At 40.6% G+C, this 26,792-nt stretch overlaps 1 protein-coding gene across 4 annotated transcripts in view; it reads left to right on the top strand.

The window, feature by feature from the left end:
- The window catches only part of LOC135100441 (tyrosine-protein phosphatase non-receptor type 1-like), a 171,750-nt gene that overhangs the window by 95,176 nt on the left and 49,782 nt on the right, over positions 1 to 26,792 (top strand). Inside the window, exon 9 of one of the 4 annotated variants that reach the window (XM_064003334.1) lies at positions 68 to 10,012. The exons of the other annotated variants lie outside the window; for them this stretch is intronic. Coding sequence (XP_063859404.1) covers positions 68 to 71 — 4 coding nt within the window. The 3' untranslated portion in view covers positions 72 to 10,012. Of the gene's footprint in view, positions 1 to 67; positions 10,013 to 26,792 lie in introns of those variants that run through there. 4 annotated transcript variants of the gene reach the window in all.

The raw sequence follows: 26,792 nt of genomic DNA, 5'->3' as shown, positions 1-26,792 counted from the left end.
GGAGAGAGAGAGAGAGAGAGAGAGAGAGAGAGAGAGATTTCATTCCCTTGTCTCTTATTTCTGACAGATAAGGGGGAGGCAGTGGCGGCTCGTGACTGTTACTGATGGGGGGGCTGTCTCACATTCAGACAAATAAAATCTTAAATGCTTTTATTGTTATTGTTTAACATACCATTGATTGATAGATTATAAAGATAGAGAGATAATTATTTAATTCTTTAGGTCTTATCCTAACAGTAAATGCTTGATTTCCTTAGTGCTGGCTTAGGCTATTTGAAAAGGAAGTCCATTCTCCTGTTCCTGTTTTGTGCAAACAGATCAATAACTTTTTCTTAACTTCTTAACTTCACATCCACAGAGCCATGTTTTCCTTTGGTACCAATCACAATTAAAACTGCGAATATACTTCTTGTTGTGGCTTACTCCTTCTTGCACAATTTTAATGTCTGGTAATGGGCGATTGTTTTAATTGCTACCTTCTCTTGAAGTGTTAACTGTGAAAAATTGAGTTCTTTCAATGCAGAAACCGTCTTTGCTTCTTGTGCCATTTTGCAAAATACTGCTAGGCCTACTTGGGAAAAGAAAAAAAAATACTATCTTATGAGATGTTTCTGTGATTTTACACCATCTATGATAATCAAGATTGAGCACAAACCATCACTGATCAATAATATTTTAAAATCATCCCTGACAAATTGAAAAACACGATCAAAAACAAGACCGACACAAGAACATTCACCTAACCACAACAACAGTCGAGACAAGACTGCGCTGGACGCAGTCCACACTCGCCATTCCGCCCGGGAAGCCTCCCCCCCCATTTCTCCCCGCTTTCGTATCATTAAATAGTAAATAATTTCCGTACTTCCTCATTGTTTTGCAGTATTTTTTTTTCATATAAACATATGAGAATTGGTGTTTTCATGTGAATGATAGTCAAACATAAATAAATTAACATGATTTTCGTGAATCCTAGAAATCCACTGGGGGGGGCTGCAGTCTTGCAGTCCCTATTGACGAGCCGCCACTGGGGGGAGGGGAGGTGACAGGGAGGGAGGTTTGAGACAAGAGAAAAGAAAGGAGAGGAAAGGGAAAAAGGGAGGAAGGGAAAGGCAGCAGATAGATGTGCAGCAGGTCTTATTGTATTCTGATTGAATTTTTATTAGAATTTTAATCCTCACATGAATGGCGAGTTTGTCTTGCCAGTTTTGGTTCTTTATTCCAATTAAATTTTTATCAGAATTTCAGTGCTTGCTTGACTGGTGAGTTTGTGGTCTTTTTTGGTTCATTATTCTGATTAAATATTTATTAAAATTTCTGTGCATTATTGCAGTTGTACATTATAACAACCATGTATTGCCGTGTACCCTACTGTATATTGTTTGGTGAAGATAAACAGCAATCTGATGTAGTGCAAATCTCTAAAGGGAATGGATGTAAATGAAGTGACAAAAAGGATACACAAGAAAAGGGTAAATGCTGACTTGAAGAGGGTAATTTTATGCAAAATGAGAGAATTTTGGCAGTATTTGAGAGAGAGAGAGAGAGAGAGAGAGAGAGAGAGAGAGAGATTACCAAACATAAAAGTGCAATAGACAGTCACATCCCAGTCCTGAGGATCTGATATCTGAATCTCAGCACTGAGTGTGAGCCCCCTCTTCAAATCTTCCTTCTGTTTTCTAAATATCAGTGTGTCATATTCTTAAAGTTACACTCAGTAATACAGTATTTTCAGTTAGTATTTTTTGGGTCCCCTAAATGAATAACTGGAGAATTTGGTTCAAAAGAAAAAAAATGACTGACAGTTTTTACAATTTTACAAAATACTCTTGCTTGGACAAAAAAAAAATCAATCTGAAGAGAAATTGGTTACTATGCAAATGTAGTCTACTACATGATTAATTATTTTCATACCTCAAAAAGCCCCAGGTTTCTTAGGTTTCTTGTAGAGGCTCAAAGTTTTTTGGGTTTTTTTCTCCCCATCCCATCCACTCCATGTTTCATCCTGTATTATTCCATTATGTAGTTGGAAAGTTGTTTTTTTCTCTTTTGTTGTGATCTGGAATCATTTTTCTTTAACAAACATCTGACAGACCATTCTAGATGTATATTCAACTACCATTTGATACTCAATTGCACAATCTCCTTCCACAATACTTAGGCAACCACTTAATTTCCAAAATCAACCTTTCTTTCTTTGTAATGTGCCCACCATGCACCAGGTGTACATGGTCTTATATAATGAACCCAGTTTCTCATTTCATATTGTAAACCTTCAATGTTTATATTTCATATACACCAGGTATTCAGTATATGCCAATTCAAAATATGCAAATTCTGTCATATGCAACTAACTTAAAAGTACTGAATATTCTCAATGTGTGAGAAAAATTCCCTATTTATGCGAGTAGTGGTGGTGGTGGTGCAACTGGTTGGTGAGGTAAGGTGGTTGACTCACACTAGAGAGCACTGGGTGCAAATGTTTTCTCACGCTTTCTTCGCACCGCACACGGGCCACAGTTTCTAATTTTTGTTTGTTTACAATGTCTTCTCATATTATATTTTACAATTTATCTTTACTAATGTGTTTTGCTGTTGCTTTAATGCTTTATTTTTTTGTAAAAGTGCTAGAATAAAAACTTAGAGGGTTAAAAAATGGGCCATGGAACATAACCCCCTATAATTAATGGGATGATAGGTTCTATATATGTGAATTCTCATTATGTGAGCTTTTTGCAGAACATAACCCTCACACATAATAAATACCTGATGTACCTAATAATTGAACTAATAAGTATTATATGTGGCATTGAGTCCCATTAGTTCTTTCCTAATATCCTCATATTTTGTTTCATGCTCATGCCAGATGTTTGTTATTACACATACTACTACCCATAATTATTAATTATTGCTAATACCCTCATCCTCACAGCAAACTTACACTAGTGTCTAACAGCTAGGAGAAATAGGAAGAAAAGAGAAGATTGAGTTACCCTTCTCATCTTCTTCTATTAAGACACTTTCTATTGCTTGCTTCCCCAAAGCCTTTATCTGCCTTCATTCATCTTTTTGCTCTTACGGGAGCTACACATCCTTTTAGCAAAACTTGTTTTCACCAGCTGAATTCTTTTTGTTTCTACCAAAAGCACTGTGCTTTCGATTGTTAGTATGACTGCAAACGTCGCAAGTGTTTGAGGTCCCTGCCATCTGTGGATGAAGATCCACATCTGGAACGTTTGTAATGTTGGGAAGTTGTTTGTACTTTTGATGCTCATTGTAATAGGTGTGTGGGTTTGTCACACGAGCAGTTTCAACTTTCTGTGGATAATGTGAAGGTCCAGTTTGAGTGTAGAAAATATTCTGCCTCAGGTAAGAAACAGAAGCATGTTTCCTCTTCTGTTAGTGATATTGATAAGAGAATGTGTAAGATGGAGGAGACTTTGGACCTTCTCTCCCAGACTTTGTTTTCTCTCCAGGGTTCTTCCTTCTCAGGATTTCAGGTTACTACTTAGGGTGCATTTATTTCAGTTGATTCCCAACCGGGAATGAGCAGGGTTCTCCCACCTGCCTCAGGTGTGCCATGTGGTCGACCTGATGATCCCAGCTGGGGTATGGGCTGCATCCCCATACCCCAGGTGATGGATGCTGGTGAGTACTGGTTCAAATTGGTGCCAGTGAAGGCTTTGGGGCCAAGTGGGTTCCCTCCTGATTGTGGTACAGGCAAGGCAGTGCATAGTGTTTAGGAGACTATAAGCATTGGTTATGGTAGTGAGGTTGGCAGCAGCTACACAGCTCCCATGCCTGGCAGCCCTCCCCCTACCAAGAATACAGAGGTTGGCATCACCCATAAGGCTTCCATGCCCAGCAGCCAGACTCCTATCTGGGACATAGAGGGAGGTGTCTGTCCCAAGGCTCCCATGTCTGGCAGCCAGCCTCTTTTCCCTAACAGTGGGGTAGAGCAGTTAGTTTCCTCTCATGGCAGCCACCCACTTGTTCAAGATGTGTTGGTTGATGTCAGCCATATGGCTCCCATGCAAGGCGACCAGCCTGCTATCCTAACCAGCAGTTTAGGCCATTACCTACCAGCTCCTTGCCAGATGGCTGTCTTCCTTCCCCCTGATGATGGGAACAGAGTGGATGAGGAGGAAGTGCCTTCCACCCTGGGGACTGGTTTTCCTTTTTTGCACCTCATATGCATTGTGAGGGAGTTCCTTCATTTGCCTTAACTTGAGGCTCTGTTCTCCTCTCAGCTTACTTGTGTGGAGCAAACACAAGGATCAGCTGTGACCAGTCCTCCACCTATGACACTATCATGCTCGCTTATGGCTCAAGCTGTGTGTGAGAAGGTCCAGAATAGGTCACTTTGTGAGTCTAAACTTTCTTCAGCTACCTTTCAGTTGCCAAAGGACTAGTATGGCAGAGCAAGATCCTTCTATCTGCCAGAGGGCGCCACTGTGGAGCCTCCTCCAGTTAATGAAGAATTATGTGAAGCTTGGGTGGAGTCATGTTGTCTCTATTCCTTCTCAGCTGTTGGCTCATAATTTTTTTTTTCTTTTTTTTTATGTAGGAGGGACACTGGCCAAGGGTAACAAAAATACAATAAAAAAAAAAATGCCCACTGAAATGCCAGTCCCATAAAAGGGTACAAAGCAGTAGTCAAAAATTGAAGAATAAGTGACTTGAAACCTCCCTCTTGAAGGAATTCAAGTCATAGGAAGGTGGAAATACACAAGCATTCAGGGAGTTCCAGAGTTTACCAGAGAAAGGGATGAATGATTGAGAATACTGGTTAACTCTTGCATTAGAGAGGTGGAAAGAATAGGGATGAGAGAGAGAAGAAAGTCTTGTGCAGTGAGGCCACGGGAGGAGGGGAGGCATGCAGTTAGCAAGATCAGAAGAGCAGTTAGCATGAAAATAGCAGTAGAAGAGAGCTAGAGATGCAACATTGCGACAATGAGAGAGAGGCTGAAGACAGTCAGTTAGAGGAGAGAAGTTGATGAGACAAAAAGCTTTTGATTCCACCCTGTCTAGAAGAGCAGTATGAGTGGAACCCCCCAAACATGTGAAGCATACTCCATACATGGATGGATAAGGCCCTTGTACAGAGTTAGCAGCTGAGGGAGTGAGAAAAACTGGCGGAGACATCTCAGAACGCCTAACTTTATAGAAGCTGTTTTAGCTAGAGATGAGGTGTGAAGTTTCCAGTTCAGATTATAAGTAAAGGACAGACCGAGGATGTTCAGTGTAGAAGAGGGGGACAGTTGAGTCATTGAAGAAGAGGGGATAGTTGTCTGGAAGGTTGTGTCAAGTTGATAGATGGAGGAATTGAGTTTTTGAGGCATTGGACAATACCAAGTTTGCTCTGCCCCAATCAGAAATTTTAGAAAGATCAGAAGTCAAGCATTCTGTGGCTTCCCTGCGTGAAATGTTTACTTCCTGAAGGGTTGAACGTCTATGAACAGCCGTGGAAAAGTGCTGGGTGGTATCATCATCGTAGGAGTGGATAGGACAAGAAGTTTGGTTTAGAATATCATTAGTGAATAATAAGAAGAGAGTGGATAACAGGACAGAACCCTGAGGAACACCACTGTTAATAGATTTAGGAGAAGAACAGTGATTGTCTATCACAGCAACAATAGAACAGTCAGAAAGGAAACTTGAGATAAAGTTACAGAGAGAAAGATAGAAGCCGTAGGAGGGTAGTTTGGAAATCAAAGCTTTGTGCCAGACTCTATCAAAAACTTTTGATATATCCAAGGCAACAGCAAAAGTTTCACCAAAATCTCTAAAAGAGGATGACCAAGACTCTGTAAGGAAAGCCAGAAGATCACCAGTAGAGCGGCCTTGATGGAACCCATACTGGCGATCAGATAGAAGGTTGTGAAGTGATAAATGTTTAAGAATCTTCCTGTTGAGGATAGATTCAAAAACTTTAGATAGGCAGGAAATTAAAGCAATAGGACGGTAGTTTGAGGATTTAGAACAGTCACCCTTTTTTAGGAACAGGCTGAATGTAGGCAAACTTGTAGCAAGAAGGAAAGGTAGTTGACAGACAGAGCTGAAAGAGTTTGACTAGGCAAGGTACAAGCACGGAGGCACAGTTTCGGAGAACAATAGGAGGGACCCCATCAGGTCCATAAGCCTTCCAAGGGTTTAGGCCAGCAAGGGCATGGAAAACATCATTGCGAAGAATTTTAATAGGTAGCATGTAGTAATCAGAGGGTGGAAGAGAGGGAGCAACAAGCCCAGAATCATCCAAGGTAGAGTTTTTAGCAAAGGTTTGAGTGAAGAGTTCAGCTTTAGAAATAGATGTGATAGCAGTGGTGCCATTTTTTTTTTTTTTTCTTTTTTTATGTAGGAAGGACACTGGCCAAGGCCAACAAAAATCCAATAGAAAAAAAAATGCCCTCTGAAATGCCAGTCCCATAAAAGGGTCAAAGCAGTAGTCAAAAATTGATGAATAAGTGTCTTGAAACCTCCCTCTTGAAGGAGTTCAAGTCATAGGAAGGTGGAAATACATAAGCAGGCAGGAAGTTCCAGAGTTTACCAGAGAAAGGGATGAATGATTGAGAATACTGGTTAACTCTTGTATTAGAGAGGTGGACAGAATAGGGGTGAGAGAAAGAAGAAAGTCTTGTGCAGTGAGGCTGCAGGAGGAGGGGAGGCATGCAGTTAGCAAGATCAGAAGAGCAGTTAGCATGAAAATAGCGGTAGAAGACAGCTAGAGATGCAACATTGCGGTGGTGAGAGAGAGGCTGAAGACAGTCAAAGGAGAGGAGTTGATGAGCTGAAAAGCTTTTGATTCCACCCTGTCTAGAAGAGCAGTATGAGTGGAACCCCCCCAGACATGTGAAGCATACTCCATTCATGGATGGATAAGGCCCTTGTACAGAGTTAGCAGCTGGAGGGGTGAGGAAAAACTGGCGGAGATGTCTCAGAACGCCTAACTTCATAGAAGTTGTTTTAGCTAGAGATGAGATGTGAAGTTTCCAGTTCAGATTATAAATAAAGGACAGACCGAGGATGTTCAGTGTAGAAGAGGGGGACAGTTGAGTGTCACTGAAGAAGAGAGGATAGTTGTCTGGAAGGTTGTGTCGAGTTGATAGATGGAGGAATTGAGTTTTTGAGGCACTGAACAATACCAAGTTTGCTTTGCCCCAATCAGAAATTTTAGAAAGATCAGAAGTCAAGCATTCTGTGGCTTCCCTGCGTGAAATGTTTACCTCTTGAAGGGTTGGACGTCTATGAAAAGATGTGGAAAAGTGCTGGGTGGTATCATCAGCGTAGGAGTGGATAGGACAAGAAGTTTGGTTTAGAAGATCATTAATAAATAATAAGAAGAGAGTGGGTGACAGGACAGAACCCTGAGGAACACCACTGTTAATAGATTTAGGAGAAGAACAGTGACCATCTACCACAGCAGCAATAGAATGGTCAGAAAGGAAACTCGAGATGAAGTTACAGAGAGAAGGATAGAAGCCGTAGGAGGGTAGTTTGGAAATCAAAGCTTTGTGCCATACTCTATCAAAAGCTTTTGATATGTCCAAGGCAACAGCAAAAGTTTCACCAAAATCTCTAAAAGAGGATGACCAAGACTGAGTAAGGAAAGCCAGAAGATCACCAGTAGAGCAGCCTTGCTGGAACCCATACTGGCGATCAGATAGAAGTTTGTGAAGTGATAAATGTTTAAGAATCTTCCTGTTGAGGATAGATTCAAAAACTTTAGATAGGCAGGAAGTTAAAGCAATAGGACGGTAGTTTGAGGAATTAGAACAGTCACCCTTTTTAGGAACAGGCTGAATGCAGGCAAACTTGCAGCAAAAAGGAAAGGTAGATGTTGACAGACAGAGCTGAAAGAGTTTGACTAGGCAAGGTGCAAGCACGGAGGCACAGTTTCGGAGAACAATAGGAGGGACCCCATGAGGTCCATAAGCCTTCCGAGGGTTTAGGCCAGCGAGGGCATGGAAAACATCATTGCAAAGAATTTTAATAGGTGGCATGAAGTAGTCAGAGGGTGGAGGAGAGGGAGGAACAAGCCCAGAATCATGCAAGGTAGAGTTTTTAGCAAAGGTTTGAGCAAAGAGTTCAGCTTTAGAAATAGAGGAGGGAAAGAAGAAGAAGCAAAGTTATTGGAGATATTTTTGGCTAGATGCCAGAAGTCACGAGGGGAGTTAGATCTTGAAAGGTTTTGACACTTTCTGTTAATGAAGAAGTTTTTCGCTAGTTGGAGAACAGACTTGGGATGGTGCCGGACAGAAATATAAAGTGCATGAGATTCTGGTGATGGAAGGCTTAAGTACCTTTTGTGGGCCACCTCTCTATCATGTATAGCACGAGAACAAGGTGTGTTAAACCAAAGTTTGGAAGGTTTAGGTCAAGAAAAAGAGTGAGAAATGTATGCCTCCATGCCAGACACTGTCACCTCTGTTATACGCTCAGCACACAAAGATGGGTCTCTGACATGGAAGTAGTAGTCATTCCAAGGAAAATCAGCAAAATACCTTCTCAGGTCCCCCCAAAAAGCAGAGGCAAAATGCCAGAGACATCTTCGCTTAGGGGGATCCTGAGGAGGGATTGGAGCAATAGGACAAGATACAGATATGAGATTGTGATCGGAGGAGCCCAATGGAGAAGAAAGGGTGACAGCATAAGCAGAAGGATTAGAGGTCAGGAAAAGGTCAAGAATGTTGGGCGTATCTCCAAGACAGTCAGGAATATGAATAGGGTGTTGCACCAATTGCTCTAGGTCGTGGAGGATAGCAAAGTTGTAGGCTAGTTCACCAGGATGGTCAGTGAAGGGAGAGGAAAGCCAAAGCTGGTGGTGAACATTGAAGTCTCCAAAAATGGAGATCTCTGCAAAAGGGAAGAGATTCAGAATGTGCTCCACTTTGGAAGTTAAGTAGTCAAAGAATTTCTTATAGTCAGAGGAGTTAGGTGAGAGGTATACAGCATAGATGAATTTAGTTTGAGAGTGACTCTGTAGTCGTAGCCAGATGGTGGAAAACTCAGAAGATTCAAGAGCGTGGGCACGAGAGCAGGTTAAGTCATTGCGCACATAAACGCAGCATCCACCTTTGGATCGAAAATGAGGATAGAGAAAGTAGGAGGGAAAAGAAAAGGGGCTACTGTCAGTTGCCTCAGACACCTGAGGTTTAGTGAGGAAAAGAAGATGAGGTTTAGAAGAGGAGAGGTGGTGTTCTACAGATTGAAAATTAGATCTTAGACTGCGAATGTTGCAGAAGTTAATGAAGAAAAAGTTGAGGGGGTCGAAATAAAGGAGGGAAAGAAGAAGAAGCAAAGTTATTGGAGATATTTTTGGCTAGATCCCAGAAGTTACGAGGGGAGTTAGATCTTGAAAGGTTTTGACACTTTCTGTTAATGAAGGAGTTTTTGGCTAGTTGGAGAACAGACTTGGCATGGTTCCGGGTAGAAATATAAAGCGCATGAGATTCTGGTGATGGAAGGCTTAAATACCTTTTGTGGGCCACCTCTTTATCATGTATAGCACGAGTGCAAGGTGTGTTAAACCAAGGTTTGGAAGATTTAGGTTGAGAAAAAGAGTGAGGAATGTACACCTCCATGCTAGACACTATCAGCTTTGTTGTGCGCTCAGCACACAAAGATGAGTCTCGGACACGGAAGCAGTAGTCATTCCAAGGAAAATCAGCAAAATATGTCCTCAGGTCCCCCCAACTAGTAGAGGCAAAATGCCAGAGGCACCTTCGCTTAGGGGGATCCTGAGGAGGGATTGGAGCGATAGGACAAGATACAGATATGAGATTGTGATCGGAGGAGCCCAATGGAGAAGAAAGGGTGACAGCATAAGCAGAAGGATTAGAGGTCAGGAAAAGGTCAAGAATGTTGGGCGTATTTCCAAGACGATCAGGAATACGAGTAGAGTGTTGCACCAATTGCTCTAGGTCGTGGAGGATGGCAAAGTTGAAGGCTAGTTCACCAGGATGGTCAGTGAAGGGAGAGGAAAGCCAAAGCTGGTGGTGAACATTGAAGTCTCCAAGAAGGGAGATCTCTGCAAAAAGGAAGAGGATCAGAATGTGCTCCACTTTGGGAGTTAAGTAGTCAAAGAATTGCTTATAGTCAGAGTTAGGTGAGAGGTATACAGCACAGATAAATTTAGTTTGAGAGTGACTCTGTAGTCGTAGCCAGATGGTGGAAAACTCGGAAGATTCAAGAGCGTGGGCATGAGAGCAGGTTAAGTCATTGCGCACATAAACGCATCATCCAGCTTTGGATCGAAAATGAGGATAGAGAAAGTAGGAGGGAACAGAAAAGGGGCTACTGTCAGTTGCCTCAGACATCTGAGTTTCAGTGAGGAAAAGAAGATGAGGTTTAGAAGAGGAGAGGTGGTGTTCTACAGATTGAAAATTAGATCTTAGACTGCAAATGTTGCCGAAGTTAATGAAGAAAAAGTTGAGGCGTTTGTCAAGACACTTACGGTCGTTGACAGATAGGCAGTCTGACCTGGGGACATTTATGGTCCCCTCCCCAGATGGGGACTCCTAGGCTGGTGTAGGAGTCACCATGATAATTTTGAAATTGAGTGAAGGGTGTGTGTGTTATTAGGTGCTTCTAGTTTTGTGTGGAGGAAGAGAGTTGTCTTTAGAGGGCAGGCTGTGACTGCCCCCTTGTGTTGTGAGACACAAAGGGAAACATTCAGTGAGGTCACAGCTGGGTTTAATGATAAGTTCAAAGCATCCCCTGAACAGTGCTTTAGACCTCACTGTGAATAATTATTGTTTTGGCAGGTGTCTACTGCCTCCTCATATGGAGAAGCTGTGTGGATCCATGGCTAACATTGCCTTATGGGTGCACCAGGTGCTGGCTACTTTGGCAGGCACTTCCTCTGTCATGGACCAGGGTGTTTTGGAGATTTTAGCAGCCCTAGCCAAGGTCAACAGAGACATTATTCATCCAGCAGAGGCACTGCATTGCAGGCTCTTCATGTTGAAGAGGCAAGCTGTGATTGATGCCTTGCCTTGGATCTTCCCTGACTGGGACAAGCAACTGCTCTTATCGTCTCCTGTATCTGACTTGCTATTTGATCTAGTTGTGGTGGCCAAGGTGCAACACAAAGCATTTGGTTGCTCAACAACACATGCTTCCATCTGTTGTTCAGGATTTGTTCTTTAGGGTTAGGGCATCAAGCTCCAGGCCTTGTGGAGGCTGAGGATGGGGTGATCTTGGCAAGGGTTGGTCTTTATGGCCTCTTCACCCTACCCCTGCCTCTACAGCCTATCCAGCATGTTCCTTTCCTGTCAGGGGATCCCACCATGGGGAAGCCCATGGTCATGGTAGATCTCACTAGGAATATTATTTCCTCTCCATTGTAAGTGGGTGTTTGTTTACAGCAGCACTGGAGAGAGTGGGAGGAGATAGAAGCAGGAAAATGGGTAGTGAAGACCCTGCGCTGCAGGTACATTCTTCCCTTTTGCATCCCCCTCCTTTGTCAAGAAGGCCTGTAGAGTTTCCAGGGTATGAGGAAGGGTCAGAACATCATTTGGCTTTGGGTCTAGTGGTACACGACATGATAGAAAAGGGTTCCACAGAGATGGTTGTGGACAACCTGGCATGGCTTTATGCCCGATTGTTTCTGGTGCCCAAGGTGGCAGGGGGATAGAGGCCCATATTCAGGTTTCTTGTAGTCATCCCTTTCCGTAGGGAGACAGTAGCTTCAGTGTTAGAGTCCATGGGCGTGGAAGACTGGATAGTGTCTCTGGATCTGAAGGATGCCTCTTTCCAGGTTCCAATCCACCCTTGTTCTCACAAATACCTGCAGTTCATCTAGCAAGACTGGGTTTTTCAGTTTTGGGTTTTTTGTTTTGGCCTAGTCACCACCCCACAGGTATTTACCAAGGTGTTGGCACCAGTGACTGTGTGTGCCCATCAAAGGGGCTTCACCTTGCAGTGTTGTTTGGATGACTGGTTGGTCACAGGGAATACTTTTCAGATGTGTGTGAGTGACTAGTTTTCTGACCCAGTTGTGCAAACAGCAGAGCATTCAGATAAATTTGCCCAAGTCAGACTTAGTACCCAGTCATTGGAAGCAGTATCTGGGTATGGCACTGAATTCACAGAGGGCCTTAGTATATCCATCACCAGACCAAGTAAATCGGTTTCTGGTAGTGGCACAGAATTTTCTAGAGGACAGAACCCCTCCAGGAGCTCTCTGCAGATCACTCCTGTATCATTTGGCTTCTTTGGAGAAACTAATGCCAGACAATTGAGTCCATTCTCATTCCCTTCAGTGGTGTCTGAAGAGGTACCGGAAGTGGTGGGTTCCACGATCGCAACAGTGTATGGAGGACCCATCTTGGTGGATGGTTCCCAAGCATCTGTTGGTGGAGGCTCCATCTGTGATGTCTCGATCAGAGTAGACTGTTCATGGATGCGTCACTTCATGGATGGGAGCCCATCTGGGGGACTCTGGTGTCAGGAGTGTGGACCACTCAGGAAGGGAGTTGCACATCAACCACCTAGAGATGAGAAAAATCTTCACTCTACAGTCATTTTGCCAAGACTTGATTAGTTTGGTGGTGTCTCTCTTGCCAGACAACGTAACAGTAGTGGCCTACTTAAAGAAGTCAGGGGGGACTTGGGCTGTGTCTTTGTCAAATCTGATGGGGGGAGATTCTACATTAGTGCAGGAGGCACTCAGTCTCTCTTCACCCCAGGTTTGTGCCAGGTCAGCATAATGCAGTGGCAGATATCTTAAGTAGCAAGAGTGTGGGCTCAGAGCAGACCCTACACCCTGTGGTGTGCAAACAAGTTTTCAAGATATGGGGTGTGCCGCATATCTCTTCATGATGGCACTCAATCATCAGTTGCCTCTGTATGTGTCACCCTCGCCAGATCTGTAAGCATGGAAAGAGGACACATTCTCTTTCCAGTGGAAGGGAATGGATTTGTATGCATTTCCTCCCTTTGCTCTGAAATGGCAAGTACTGGTGCAGGTAAGGGAGGCCAACAGTGTGAGAATGACACTCGTAGCTCCAAAGTGGCCTCAGGCAGAATGGTTTCCTCTGCTGCTTAGTCTACTAATGGACAGTCCCTGGGTTCTGTCTCTGTGGGTCTCCTTTTTTTGTCAGCCCTATCATCATCTATTCCACAAGTTTTCAGAGGCACTCCACCTTCACACCTAGAGACTCCAGCATCTCTTTAGAGCAAGAGGCTTTTTTACAGAAGGCTGCTAGATTAATGTCTCAACCAGTCAGATGGTCATCTTCCTTGGTGTATCAGGCAAAATGGTCAGTCTTGTCTGTGTGAGTTGAAGGATTGTGATCTGTTCTCTACCTCTATGATGGACTTGGCAGAATTTTTTCAATTTCTTTGAGATACAGTAAAATGCCTCTTATCCAGCATCAACGGGACCGCTGACATGCCGGATACTTGAATAGAAGTGAAATTATGTCCACAATCACCACCCTACACTCACACATCTTACCATAACAAAGATCAGCTGATCTTAATCAGCAGCTGATCTGATCAGCTGCTTATGTGTAAGCACAACACGCTTCCTCTTTTCTACAACTTTAGGCATGATGAAGGCGTCAGGCGATAAACAGTGCACACGCGGGACTGAGTCACTGAGTAAACACAGTGCAGTGGGCAGCGGGTGGCACAAAGCAGTGCACTCTGGTGGTGAGGGGACAAAGTATGCCTCGCACGGGAATTTTAATTGATTTTATGAGTACACATTGATTTTTTATTGATTTTAAGGCTCGGGGAAAAATGTGCCGGATACTTGAAGCTGCCGGATACTCGAATGCTGGATGAGAGGGATTTTACTGTACAAAACACTTGTCCTTGCCTTCTATTAGCGGTTATCATTCAGCATTCGGCCCTGTTTTTCAGCAAGCTGGTTTGGATATTTCCAACGATAGGAATCTTTCACCCCCTTTTCAAGAGATTAGCCAAGACCACCCCATCTTGCTTTCCATAAGTTCCTGCCTGGGATAAGTCATAAGTTTTACGTTCCTTGTCGCATTCCCCATATGAACCTCTTTGTTTGGCCTTGTTAAGTAACATTGCCATGAAGACTGCTTTCCATCAGGCCTTAGCATCACTGCAAAGTGAAATTAACACAATTGCAGTAGAGGTACATCATTGTGAGGGTTGGTCTACTATGACACTTTCTTTGGCCCCAGACTTTTTGGCCAAGACTCAACATACGCATGGTGATTCTCTATTGGAATTCATAATACCAGCTCTTACTAAGTTTGTTGGCAACTTGGAAAAAGACAGGCTTTTATGCCCTGTTAGGGCTGTTAGGGAACACCTTTGTAGGACCATTGTTGTCCCCACTACTTCAGACTTTTTGTGACTATGTCAGAACCTAGGCGCATGGTACATCCTCACATCATTTCTATGTGGATCTGTAAAGTCATCCAGTGTACATATGAAGGTGTCTCTGAGGACAAGGTGCATCTCGTTAAGGTGCAGGCACATGGTTTGGGCAGTTGCTACTGGTGCCTTGTTCAGGAAGATAAAGTCTCAGCCTGTAGTGCTTGAGGCAAGGACCAGGGCCCCATATACATAAACATTTTTAACAGGCTAAAAGTTCTTTTAATGACCAGTTTTATTTTTACTACTGAAAGTTCCTTAAAATTTAGTAATTCATAATCGCTTTTAAAACCTAAAAGACTTAGTTTCTAGGAGTGGTGAGGGATACTTCTAAGTGGCTAAAATTACTTTTAGGCAGCAGGATGACAGCCCAACACCTCAATTTTCAGCAAAGGAGAGGCATCCTACAAGAATATAGTGATGCTCAGCTGATTGAGAGAGCTCTGCCTGTCCTTGGTGACATTCTCTATGTGATAGAACTTGTGAAGGATGCACTAGGGAGTTGCACTGTAGGGAGTAAGATTAAAGGCCATAACTTCAGTACAATGCAGCCAGCCATCAGCCAAAACCCTTGAGGCTCATGCACTACATGGCATTTTAAGATTCTCTCTCTCTCTCTCTCTCTCTCTCTCTCTCTCTCTCTCTCTCTCTCTCTCTCTCTCTCTCTCTCTCTCTCTCTCTCTCTCTCTCTCTCTCTCTCTCTCTCATGGACATTATGATGAGACGAACATGTTATATAAGCTGCAGATTTTCCCCAGTGTCATGCATATAAGAATTACTGTATCCAGAGATTAGACCATGAAATAAAGTTAATTGTGGAATGCAGTTGTAGCCCATAACACCAAAAATCCATTATAAATTGTGTTTAGGCAAATGTGTGTGTGTGTGTGTGTGTGTGTGTGTGTGTGTGTGTGTGTGTGTGTGTGTGTGTCAAACTAACTTAACCCATCACCACACAGTTCAAATAAGGAATTTAAGTTATTTTTCTGCATTCAACTTAATAACCACATCCAGACACACTACAGTCCCTTGTTGAGAGTAAGTACAATTTAACAAATCCTTCTGAATTGAACCCAACGTAATTAACCAAGTCATCTCATAGCTGCTTATAGGGAGTTAGTGGAATTTGATAAAGCTAGTTGCATTCACTCTAACTCATCCATCCCCACAGCTGCTTGCAGGGATATGCAGAATTTTTTAAATCATTTTGTACTAAGCAGAAACTAGTGTCATCCAATTAGCCTGACAGAACTGCCTTTCTCTTTTGTTGGCTTGGCTAAGCTGCCCAAGTTCAAGTCTGAACTCACCTCATGTACATAATTAAACTCATAAAATTTGTCAGTACTCTGGTCCTTTTTTTTTTTTATCAAAAAGTGAAATATAAATTAACATTAAGTATTTGATGTATTGTTTTGACATTCAAATGCAAAAACATAATGGTTAGGGTCTTTCTTAAGCACTAAATATAACACGTATAGCGAGTTTAGATTTTACTTTTACTCCAAGTTAAAAGTTACTATAGAAAACTTTTATAGTTTTTTGTATACACTTTTAACATTTACTTTTATCTGGAAGTAAATTTAAGTCCTTTATGGGTTTTATGTACATGGGCCCTGGAGGTGTATGTTTACATTTGCATCATTTTATCTCAGAGATGTTACACATCAATATTTGGATACCCACCCCCTAGGCCCGATAGTATCAGCTCTGAGTATAATTCACTAATTTCTTACTTGTATAGTTTTTTTTAATTTTTGCCTGGAGGGAGCATGGGTATTTTCTGAACAGAGCTCCAGAGTCAGTTGTGGTGCTCCTTTCTTTGCTCTGGTTGTTTTGTTCCTCCTGCTTTCAGCATAGGACTTGGATGCTGCATGTGTGCGGCCTTTACATAGTAAGTCTTTGACAACTAGCCAAAAAAGCTCTTTTATTAATAGATAGTGTCAAAATCTTTCAAGATCTAACTCCCCCCTGAGATTTCTGGCACCTTGCCAAAAACATCTCCAGTAATTTTGCTTCTTTATCTTTTCCTCCTTTATTTCAGCTGATGGCACCACTGCCATCTCATCTATTTCTAAAGCTGCGCTCTTTGTTCAAATCCTTGCTAAAAACTCCATCTTGGATGATTCTGGGCTCATTCCTCTCTCTCCTTTGAATGATGTCTTGTGCTTGAGCTTCTGCACAAGACATCATTCAAAAGCCCTAATTAGTTGTTTTGATTTACTTTAACATTAGCAGGAAGAATAACTAGTTCACCAACTCCATAATAGGTAAAGCAGCCCAAACCATAAGTGATGCTGGGTGCCTTACAAACTTAGAGGTGTACTTAGGGTCCAAAAGGTTGCTGTCTGGCTTGTGGTACACTCATGAAGATAGTGTCCCATTAACAGAGAAAACTGCCTCATCACTCTGGAGCACTGTCTTCCATTGCTTCTCACTCCAGATTAGGTATTTCTTACAAAATTTTATCCTCTTCTCCTTTTGTACCTGCAGTTAACAGGGGTTTCTTGCAGGCCCAATAACTTTTGTAGCCTAGGTTATCATGCAGGTGTCCTCACAGACACACATTCCAGTAACTTTTTCCCCATGCTGTCAGCCTTGGTTCTTTAACAGCCTGCCTGGAGATAAGTGCATGAGTGTTCAGAGTGGTCTTACAAGTCCTGCCAGACTTGGAAAGTGGGGGGAGTGCAGTAGTCTCACCAGCATCTTTGAAACACTGCACCAACTGCTGTGTTGTCCTCAGCCTAACACATGTTTGGGTGGAAATAAATGGGATATTATGGCCAGCCTTGTATAAATTAAACACTTCCTTCTGTTTCTCCTTGTTTATAGTCATTTAAGGCATGTTGAGAGGGTGGGAGGAAGCAACACAGTAGCACTGTTAGCATTTGTCTGGCACACCAGACAGACAAACCACCTTCTCTCTGTGGCAGCTGAACAGCTCCTGAGATGACTGACACACTGGCACCTCTGCCTGGGAGAGCATGGAAGGTTGCCAGTTAATGTTTCAAAAGCATCGGAACCTCTTGCCTTCCCTGGAAAGTAGTTGTGAGCCTCCTCCACTTACAATGAAAAGAAATGAAGCATTGAAGGTAGACTTAACTGATGAAATATTGAACATCAGCAACCTCCAGGACAACTCCTCGAGATTCAGAATGATGAAACACTTTGTTATGATTTCAGAAAACAAAACAAATCTCTGATAACTTCAGAAAACAAAACATATCACATAGCTCATTAAAAACCAGAGTTTATAAAGAAATTTTTAGAGGTGAAGTCCTGGAAGCACTCCTTCCCATTGCTACAATGTATCTGTGAGGCAGGATTTTCTGCTTTCACATGCAAGTTCCCATAGAGAATTCCAAACACCCAGTTTGAGCTGATTGAAACTATTCAGTGCCAGGGATCTCTTTGATTATTGTACTTTGTCTCAGACAATATAGTGACTCTTTCCTTAATGAGGATTGGAAATTGATATGTAATGAACATGAACATGAATTTATCATGACAATAAAATACTGAAATTTTACTTTAATTTTAATTATATGATATGAAGCATTTTTGTTTCCGTTATGGTACAGAGTAAGTTGACAGGTTTGGGTTGCCATGTAAACCCTCTTGTGAATTTTGGATTGCTGAGAAATAAAGGATAATGACTGACCTAGGGAATAACTAATTCCATTGAGAGGAAAAGTAAGGTAGGAGGCACCTTTTGATTCTCTCTCTCTCTCTCTCTCTCTCTCTCTCTCTCTCTCTCTCTCTCTCTCTCTCTCTCTCTCTCTCTCTCTCTCTCTCTCTCTCTCTCTCTCTCTCTCTCTCTCTCTCAAACATGCATGTCATCATCCCACATTGTTCCTTCTGTTATTGGGGAGTTGCCAGCACTCACCATTTGGAGATGGCAAAAGAATTTAAGTTTTACAGACAATGGAATTGAGACCTGTTTACTGGCAATTTTAAATGATGAATGAATCACAACTTTATCCACTGACACTTGGGGCATTCACTATGAGCTGAGTTGCTGATTATCACTGGCTGTTTTAATGTAGGTGTCAGTCAACCCTCTCACAGTTCTGGAAATGCACATTCTAAAATCACCTCTCGTGATACATCTTGATGTACTGTACCTATATGCTACAAAACATCAATCCTAAGTGTTTATGCTAACAGAATCCATGGGATATGGTGATGCACACTCTACAGAACAGTTATTATAAGCTAAATATTCACAACTAGGTTCACAGTGTTCAGAACTAGGTTCTGTTCTCCTACTACATAATAATTTAAAACATTTTTCCACTGGTTCCTGCAGAGACTAATGATTTATCTGGCAAATCCCAAAAAGGGTCAAGCATGTATTATTTGTGCTGCCAGGATATTGTGACAGCCAAAACTGTGCCAAGACAAAAGGCCTGGCTCATATCAAACATGCCAACTTCTCCAAAAGACCAACAAACCCAAGATTGAAGATGTAAGTTTGCAGTGCTGCTGTAAAACCCCAGTCTGTACATGTGCTGTGTTTGATTGCATGAACATGTCACAAAAGAACAACCAAAGAAGAAAGTGGTAGCTCAGGAAAAATATTGGGAGACACGATGTAAACAAACAATTGGCAACTCCGGGAAGATGTTGAGAGACACAATGTAAATAGACAGTCTTCACCAGTGTCCTGCTAAGATCTCACATTAAAACATGGTTGTTTCTTTCATATGTGCCAGAATCTATAGTTTTATGTTGATTGTGTTACTTAAATGGATAAAGTAAACTTATATAAAGAGGAAAAAATAACATTCATCCCAAGGTGATGATACATCCCAAACCTGTGATAATGTGTGTAGTATTTAGTTAATTTTGCAACATTTTTTTGCTCTCTGATGATGATGGCTAAGAATGTTTCAAATATTTTATTAGCTGGTTTGACAACACACAAATGATGTAAAGATTTTTCCAGGTGACTGGGTTTTATGTATTAAATTACCGTACTTCTTGGCGTATTAGATGCACCTCTATTTTAAAAAAGGATGTTTTGTGGGAAAAATCTCTTATTTCTTTATACAATTTTAGAGAAAAAAGTGTGTGTGTGTGTGTGTATGTGTGTGTGTGTGTGTGTGTGTGTGTGTGTGTGTGTGTGTGTGTGCGTGTGTGTGTGTGTATATTTACCTAGTTGTGGTTCACGGGAGGGGAGTAATCTCATAGTATCCCGTCTATATCTATCTAGTTTGGTTTTAAAAGCACTTACAGTTTTGGCATTTACAACGTCTACACTGAGTTTATTCCATTTGTTCACACTTTTGTGAGGAAAACTATACTTCTTGATGTCTCTTCTACAGTTAACTTTCTACCAACTTCTTATTGTGTCCCCTTGTACTCTGTGTGTCTAAATTTATAAAACCTTCTTTGTCCACATTTTCCATACCATTTATCATTCTATAGATGTTTATTAAATCTCCTCTCTCTTCATAGGTCAATTTACTCAACTCCAGAACCATCTTAGTGACTGCTCTTTGTACTCTTTCTAATTTTATAATATTCCTCTTTGTATGAGGAGACCACACCACTGCCTCATATTCCAATCTTGGTCTTATCATGGAAATAAACAACTTTTTAATCATTTCTTTATCGAAATATGAGAATGCCACTCTTACTCTTGTTAACAAATTTATTGTCTCTCCAGTAATTTTATCAGTGTGTCTGTCCAGAGTCAAATTTTCAGTAACTTACTCCCAAATCCACTTCCTCTTTTGACATCTTTAACTTCACACCTTCCATCTCATGATGATATTGTATTCTTTTCTTACTCTTACCAAACTCCATTACTTTACATTTACTTAAATTGAATTCCATTTGCCAAGATTTACTCCATCTATTTATCTTATTTAAATCATGATGCAGTACCATACTCGTACAGTCATTTACATTTTCTACCCTTCTCATCAGCTTAGCATCATCTGCAAATAAGTTAATTTAAGTATCTATTTCTTCATTTATCTCATTCACATATATTACAGACATTATCAGTTCCAATACTGACCCCTGTGGGACACCACTAGTTACTTTCAGCCAAGATGAATTTTGGTCATGTATTACAATTCTCATCTCTCTATCATCCAGATAATCCTCTATCCACTCCAGCAGTCTTCCCTCAATTTTTCCATAATTTTTAATCTTCCATAGCAATCTTCGGTGTGGTACTTTGTTAAATGCCTTCTTCAAGTCTAAGTAGACACCATCCACCCATCCATCACTCTCCTGCACAATATCGACTACCCTTGAATAAAAGGGCAATAAGTTCGTGGAGCATGATCTTCCCCTCTTAAATCCAAATTGACAATTTACTAAAACTTTCCTTCCAAGTGTTCTATCCATCTTTCCTTTATTGTTGTTTCAAATAATTTTCCTACAACACTAGTCAAGGACACTGGTCTATAATTTAGTAGATTTTCCTTATTTCTTCCTTTATATATTGGTGTAATATTTGCTCTCTTCCAATCTTTTGGTACTCTTCCCTGTGATAGTGATGTCACCACTAGACTGTGTTCTCTACTAGCCAGTTGTTCTCCATATTCCTTCATTATCCAGTTTGATACTCCATCTGGAGCAGTTGCTTTATTTACTTTAAGTTCTTCCATCATCTTAAGTATTTCTTCATAACTGATTGGGACTGTACTTAGTACATTCCTCACCAACTTATCCCTTCCAGCATCAATCTCCCCTTCCACAGGAAATACTGATCTGAAACTATTGTCCATAACCTCCACCATGTCCTGTGCATGGTGTGTGTGTGTGTGTGTGTGTGTGTGTGTGTGTGTGTGTGTGTGTGTGTGTGTGTGTGTGTGTGTGTATTTACCTAGTTGTATTTACCTAGTTGTATAGTACAGGGTCCGAGCCAAAGCTCAATTAGTCCTGTCTCCATACCCGAATTTGTCCAATTTCTCTTTAAACATGTGCACACTCTTTGCCGCAACCACCTCTTCTTTTAAGTTATTCCATATTTCAACCGTTCGATGCGGAAAGCTGTATTTCTTAATATCTCCCAAACAATGACTCTTCTTTAATTTCTTCATATGTCCCCTTGTACGTCTATCTCCTTCCTCCACTTTTACAACTAGGTCATCTCTGTCTATCTTCTCCATGCCATTTACTAATTTGAACATTGTTATCAGGTCTCCTCTTTCCCTTCTTTCTTGCAGTGTTGGTAATCCAATTTCTTCCAGTCTTTCCTCGTAACTTAGGTCTTCCAATTCAGGTATCATTTTCGTAGCTGTTCTTTGTATTCTTTCCAATTTCCTTATATCTTTCTTCTTGTGTGGAGACCATACCACTGCTGCGTATTCCAGTTTGGGGCGTATCATGTGTGTTATGATTTTCTTCATCATTTCTTTGTCTAGGTAATTAAATGCCACCCTGATATTTGCTAGCAAATTATATGTAGAGCCAAATATTCCATTGATGTGTTTTTCTGGTGATAGAGTGTCTTGAATTATTACTCCCAAGTCTTTTTCTTCTTTGCTCTTTCGTATTGTGATTCCTCCCATCTTATACTCCCATGAAGGTCTCCTTTTACTTCTTCCCATCTCCATTACATGGCACTTTTTTATATTGAATTCTAATTTCCATCGTTTACTCTATTCATAAATTCTATCAATATCGCTCTGTAGTTCCTCACAATCCTCTTGGTTCTTTATTACTTTCATCAATTTTGCATCATCTGCAAACATGTTAATGTAGCTATTTAAACCCACAGTCATATCATTTATATAGACCTGAAACATCATAGGTGCCAACACAGACCCTTGTGGTACTCCGCTTGTTACTTCGCACCAACTTGATTTATTATCTCTGATTACTGTGCTCATTTCCCTACCTTGGAGATAATCCTTCATCCACTTAAGTATTTTTCCTTTTAGCCCTCCTTGATGTTCCAGTTTCCATACGAGACTTTTATGTGGAACTGTATCAAAAGTTTTTTTCAGATCTAAATAGACTGCATCAACCCAACCATCTCTCTCTTGTAGTTTATCTATTACTCTTGTATAAAAGCTCAGTAAGTTTGTTACGCAAGATCTCTCTTTCCTGAAACCGAATTGTTTTTCTGTTATTATATTTTCTTGTTCAAGATATTGCACCCATCTGTTTTTAATGACTATTTCACAGAGTTTACTTACAATACTCGTGAGTGAGACTGGTCTGTAATTCAGTGGTTCCATTTTATTACCTCCTTTGTATAACGGTACTATATTTGCTCTCTTCCATTCCTTTGGTACTTTTCCCTCCTTCAAAGAACTGTTAATTATCTCCCATGTTGGTTCTTCCAATTCCTCTCTACATTCTTTCAATATCCATCCATTTACTTCGTCTGGTCCCATCGCCTTCCTAGTATCTAGCTCTTCCAGTAGTCTTTTAATTTCTTTTCTTTCCACTTGTATGTTTGCTATTCCTTTCTGTTGTTCCTCATCTCCCAGTGATGCAAAGACAGTTTCTCTTGTAAATACAGACTTAAAGCTTTTATTCAGTATCTCAGCCATCTCTTCTGTGGTTTCATAAATTTCTCCATTTTTCTTCAGCTTTGTAATGGTATCTCTATGCTTTATTTTTCCATTTACATATCTATAGAAAAGTTTGGGTTCTTCGTTACACTTTCCAACTACATCTCTTTCAAAATTTCTTTCTTCTTCTCTTCTTATTTTAACATAATCATTTCTAGCTGTCCTGTATTCTTCTCTATTTATCTCATTCCATTGTTTCCTCATTTTTTTCCATGCCCTCTCCTTCTTCTTTTTTGCCTCTGCACACTTTGCATTAAACCACACTTTCTTATTTTCTTTTACCTTATATCTTGGCACATATCTTTCAACACCTTCTCTAAACTTGCTTAAAAACACTTCATATTTTTTCTGCACCTCCATACCTCTTAATAAATTATTCCAATCAAGCTCTCCGTAGAATTTCTTTAACCCTGTAAAGTCTGCCTTAGCATAATTTTTTCTCTCATTTTTATATTCCTCTTTGAATTTTGGCACTTCTTCTTTGATCTCTATCTCCATCTTCACATGATCACTTTTTCCCACTGGACACAAATATTCTATACTTGGTTTATTTTCTGGCTTTTTTGTAAAAACCAAGTCTAGGAGTGATGGTTCATCTTCCCCTCTGTACCTAGTATTTTCTTTCACCCATTGATCCATCGTGTTTGTTATCATAGTCTGTAAAAATTCTTCACTCCATGTACTGGCAATCCCTGTCACCTCCATCTCCCCCCAGTTTATCTCCTTGCTATTAAAATCTCCTACTAGTAACACCTTGTTTCTTATCTTTAGCATGTCATCTATACTTTTTATGAACTCGCTTTGCATGTGCTTATAATCATCAGTCCCCCAAGTGTTGGTCTTTGGAGGCATGTATGCAACAATAATTTTTCTGCTTTCTTGTCCTTGGATCTTGATCTCCACACTCAATGTTTCTGACCTCCCTTCACCATATTCCACTGTTTCTATCAAGATGTTTTTTCTTACTAGAATCATCACTCCTCCTCCTCCCTTATTCTTTCTATCTCTTCTCCATGTGTTATATCCTTCTTCTTCAAATTCAACATTAATCTCCCTTGTTAGTTTTGTTTCCGTAATGCATGCCACTTCTGGTTTCTTTTCATGTAAATAATCTCTTAGTTCCCTTAGGCTGGACACTAATCCATCTATGTTTGTATACATAACTTTAATTTTATTTATTGTGGACCCATTTCTTTTGTGTTCTCTCTTTGTTGTCTTACTTCTTGCCCCGCATTCTTTAACCACCATTTCCTCATTTTCATGTCTATCACTCTCCATATATACCTTTCTGCCTGTTCTTGTGTTCTCTCTTCTTTTTTTGTCTTGGCCTCCTCTTTTAACTCTTTCACCTTGTTTCTTTCCTCCTCATTCATTTCTCTTCTTATATATATATCCTTCATACCCTCTATCTTTCTTAACAAACTCGTTCTTCTCAAGATGTGTTCGGCTGCCGCTTGGGTATTAAGTCTTATTTTCATGGGACGTTTGCCCCCTTCTGAATATTTCCCAATCCTGTACACTTCTTCTATTTGTATATCCGTTTCATCTCCTTCTTCTACAATTTTCCCAATGATTTCTTTTGCTCTTTGTAATTCTTCTCTTTCTCTTAGAACTTTATTTGATATGGCCTTCTCTTTATCCCCAAACACCATCAGGCACATCTTTTTTTGTACTGTATCCCTTACTATGTTATCTTTTTCCTTAATGATTTTCACTACTTTTTTCGCCATCTCTTTATCATGTTCTTCTTGCTGTTTTCTTATTATTTCTGTCATATCTATTTTCTCTTGTTCTCTCTCTTCTTTCCAACTTTTCACTTCCTTTTCAACTAAGCCTTTAACTTCACTCTGGATTTTGCCTTCATCTATCCTAACTTCTTTCTTCTCCACCATGCTCCTTAACTTTCCATTTTCTTTTTTGAGTTCTTGTATTTCTTCACTGTACTTTACATTTAAATCCACTATCTTTTCCACTTCCTCTCTCAGTTTCTTGTTTTCCCTTTCTCTTTTTAACTCCCTTCCTTTCAACTCTTCCAGCTCTTCAACAATGTCGTTCGTGTCTTTAAGTCCCCTCTCCTTATCTCCTTTCCATCCTCTGACTAATGTCACCAATCCCCTTATTTCCTCTCTTATCTTTTCATTCTCTTCTTCTAATTTCCATAATCTTGCATTTAACTTGCCTACCTGTATATCCTTTTCACTAAATCCTTCAAATTTTGGTGTGCCTCTGGGCGACGGCGACGCGGCGGCGGCCTCCATCACGCTTTGTTTACAACCGATTTGGATTCAGTGTTTTCACCCACAATTTTCACTTCATCTATTCCATCTCCGATCTTTTTCTACTTCTTCCATAAAAACTCCACCCCACACTGTGCACTTTCTTATAGTTTTGTATGGAGCCAGGCTAAGAAAATACCTCGGACCCTGTACCCACAAATAGGCAAGTGTGCGTAGCTGCTCCTGACACGTCTGCTCTCAACGTGTGTGTGTGTGTGTGTGTGTGTGTGTGGCCATGGGCAACAAAAAATTTTAATAATAAGAAAGGCCCACTTAATGCAAGTTCCCATAGAGATGTCAGATTGAATATTAATAAAAAAATAAAATAAAAATAAAAAATAAAAAAAAATAAACAGGATAAGTGTCTTGAAACCTCCCTCTTAAAAGAGCTCAAGTCATAGGAAGGAGGAATTACAGAAGCAGGCAGGGAGTTCCAGAGTTTACCAGAGAAAGGAATGAATGATTGAGGATACTGGTTAACTCTTGCATTAGAGAGATGGACAGAATAGGAATGAGAGAAAGATGAAAGTGTTGTGCAGCTAGGCCACAGGAGGAGGGGAGGTTTGCAGTCAGCAATATTGGAGGAGCAGTTAGCATGAAAATACCAGTAGAAGATAGCAAGAGCTGCAACATTGCGGCAACAAGAGAGAGGCTGGAGACAGTCAGAGGAGAGGAGTTGATAAGAAAAAGCTTCTGATTCCACCCTCTCTAAAATAGTAGTGTGAGTGGAATCCCCCATACACATGAAGCAAACTCCATACATGGACAGAAAAACTGGTAGAAATGCCACAGAACACCTAACTTCATATAACCTCTGCCATGTCCTGTGCATCCTCATAGATTTTTTCCTTCAACATTCATTCGATACACCTTCCTTCTTCATTTCCCATTAATATGTCTAAAGAATAGTTTGGGTTCATTTATACACTTATCTATTATATCTCTTTCATAGTTTCTTCTCTCCATTCTTATTATCTCAATGTATTTGTTTCTAACAACAATATATTCCTCCCATCTGCTCTCTTCTTCCATTTACTCCAATCATTTGACTTACAATTTCTAGCCTCTTTGCATTTTGTATTGAACCATTCTTTACCCTTTCTACATCTCACTCCTCCTCTAGGTACAAATTTCTCCACAGCAGAATTGTATATCCTTATAATTTCATCCCATTTTTTCCGAACTTCTGCATCTTCAAAGTCTTTCCAGTCCATGGCAACAAAGTACTTTCTTAATTTTTCAAAGTCAGCTTTACTATATTTAAATCTTTTCACCTTAAAATTTTCATCAATGATTACATTTTCATTTTTCAAATTACATTCCATCAACACATGATCACTTTCACCTAGAGGGCTATCATAGTGTATAGTTTCAATAATTTCCATGTCCTTGGTAAACACTAAATCAGGTCTTGATGGTTTATCTCTTCCACTAAATCTGGTATCACAATCAACCCATTGAGTCATCAAGTTTTCCACCACCCAGTTTAATAGTCTATTACTCCATGAATTCTCACTTCCAGTAGTTATCAGTGTCTCCCAATTTATCTCCTTAAAATTAAAATCACCAACAATAACTGTATCATTACTTTCCATCACTATCTTTTCAAGACCTTTTA

Source organism: Scylla paramamosain, chromosome 5, assembly GCF_035594125.1.
Source record: "Scylla paramamosain isolate STU-SP2022 chromosome 5, ASM3559412v1, whole genome shotgun sequence".
Taxonomy (NCBI): Eukaryota; Metazoa; Arthropoda; class Malacostraca; order Decapoda; family Portunidae; genus Scylla; species Scylla paramamosain.
The sequence above is the reverse complement of the archived record's forward strand: the minus strand, read 5'-3'. Positions and strand labels throughout refer to the sequence as shown.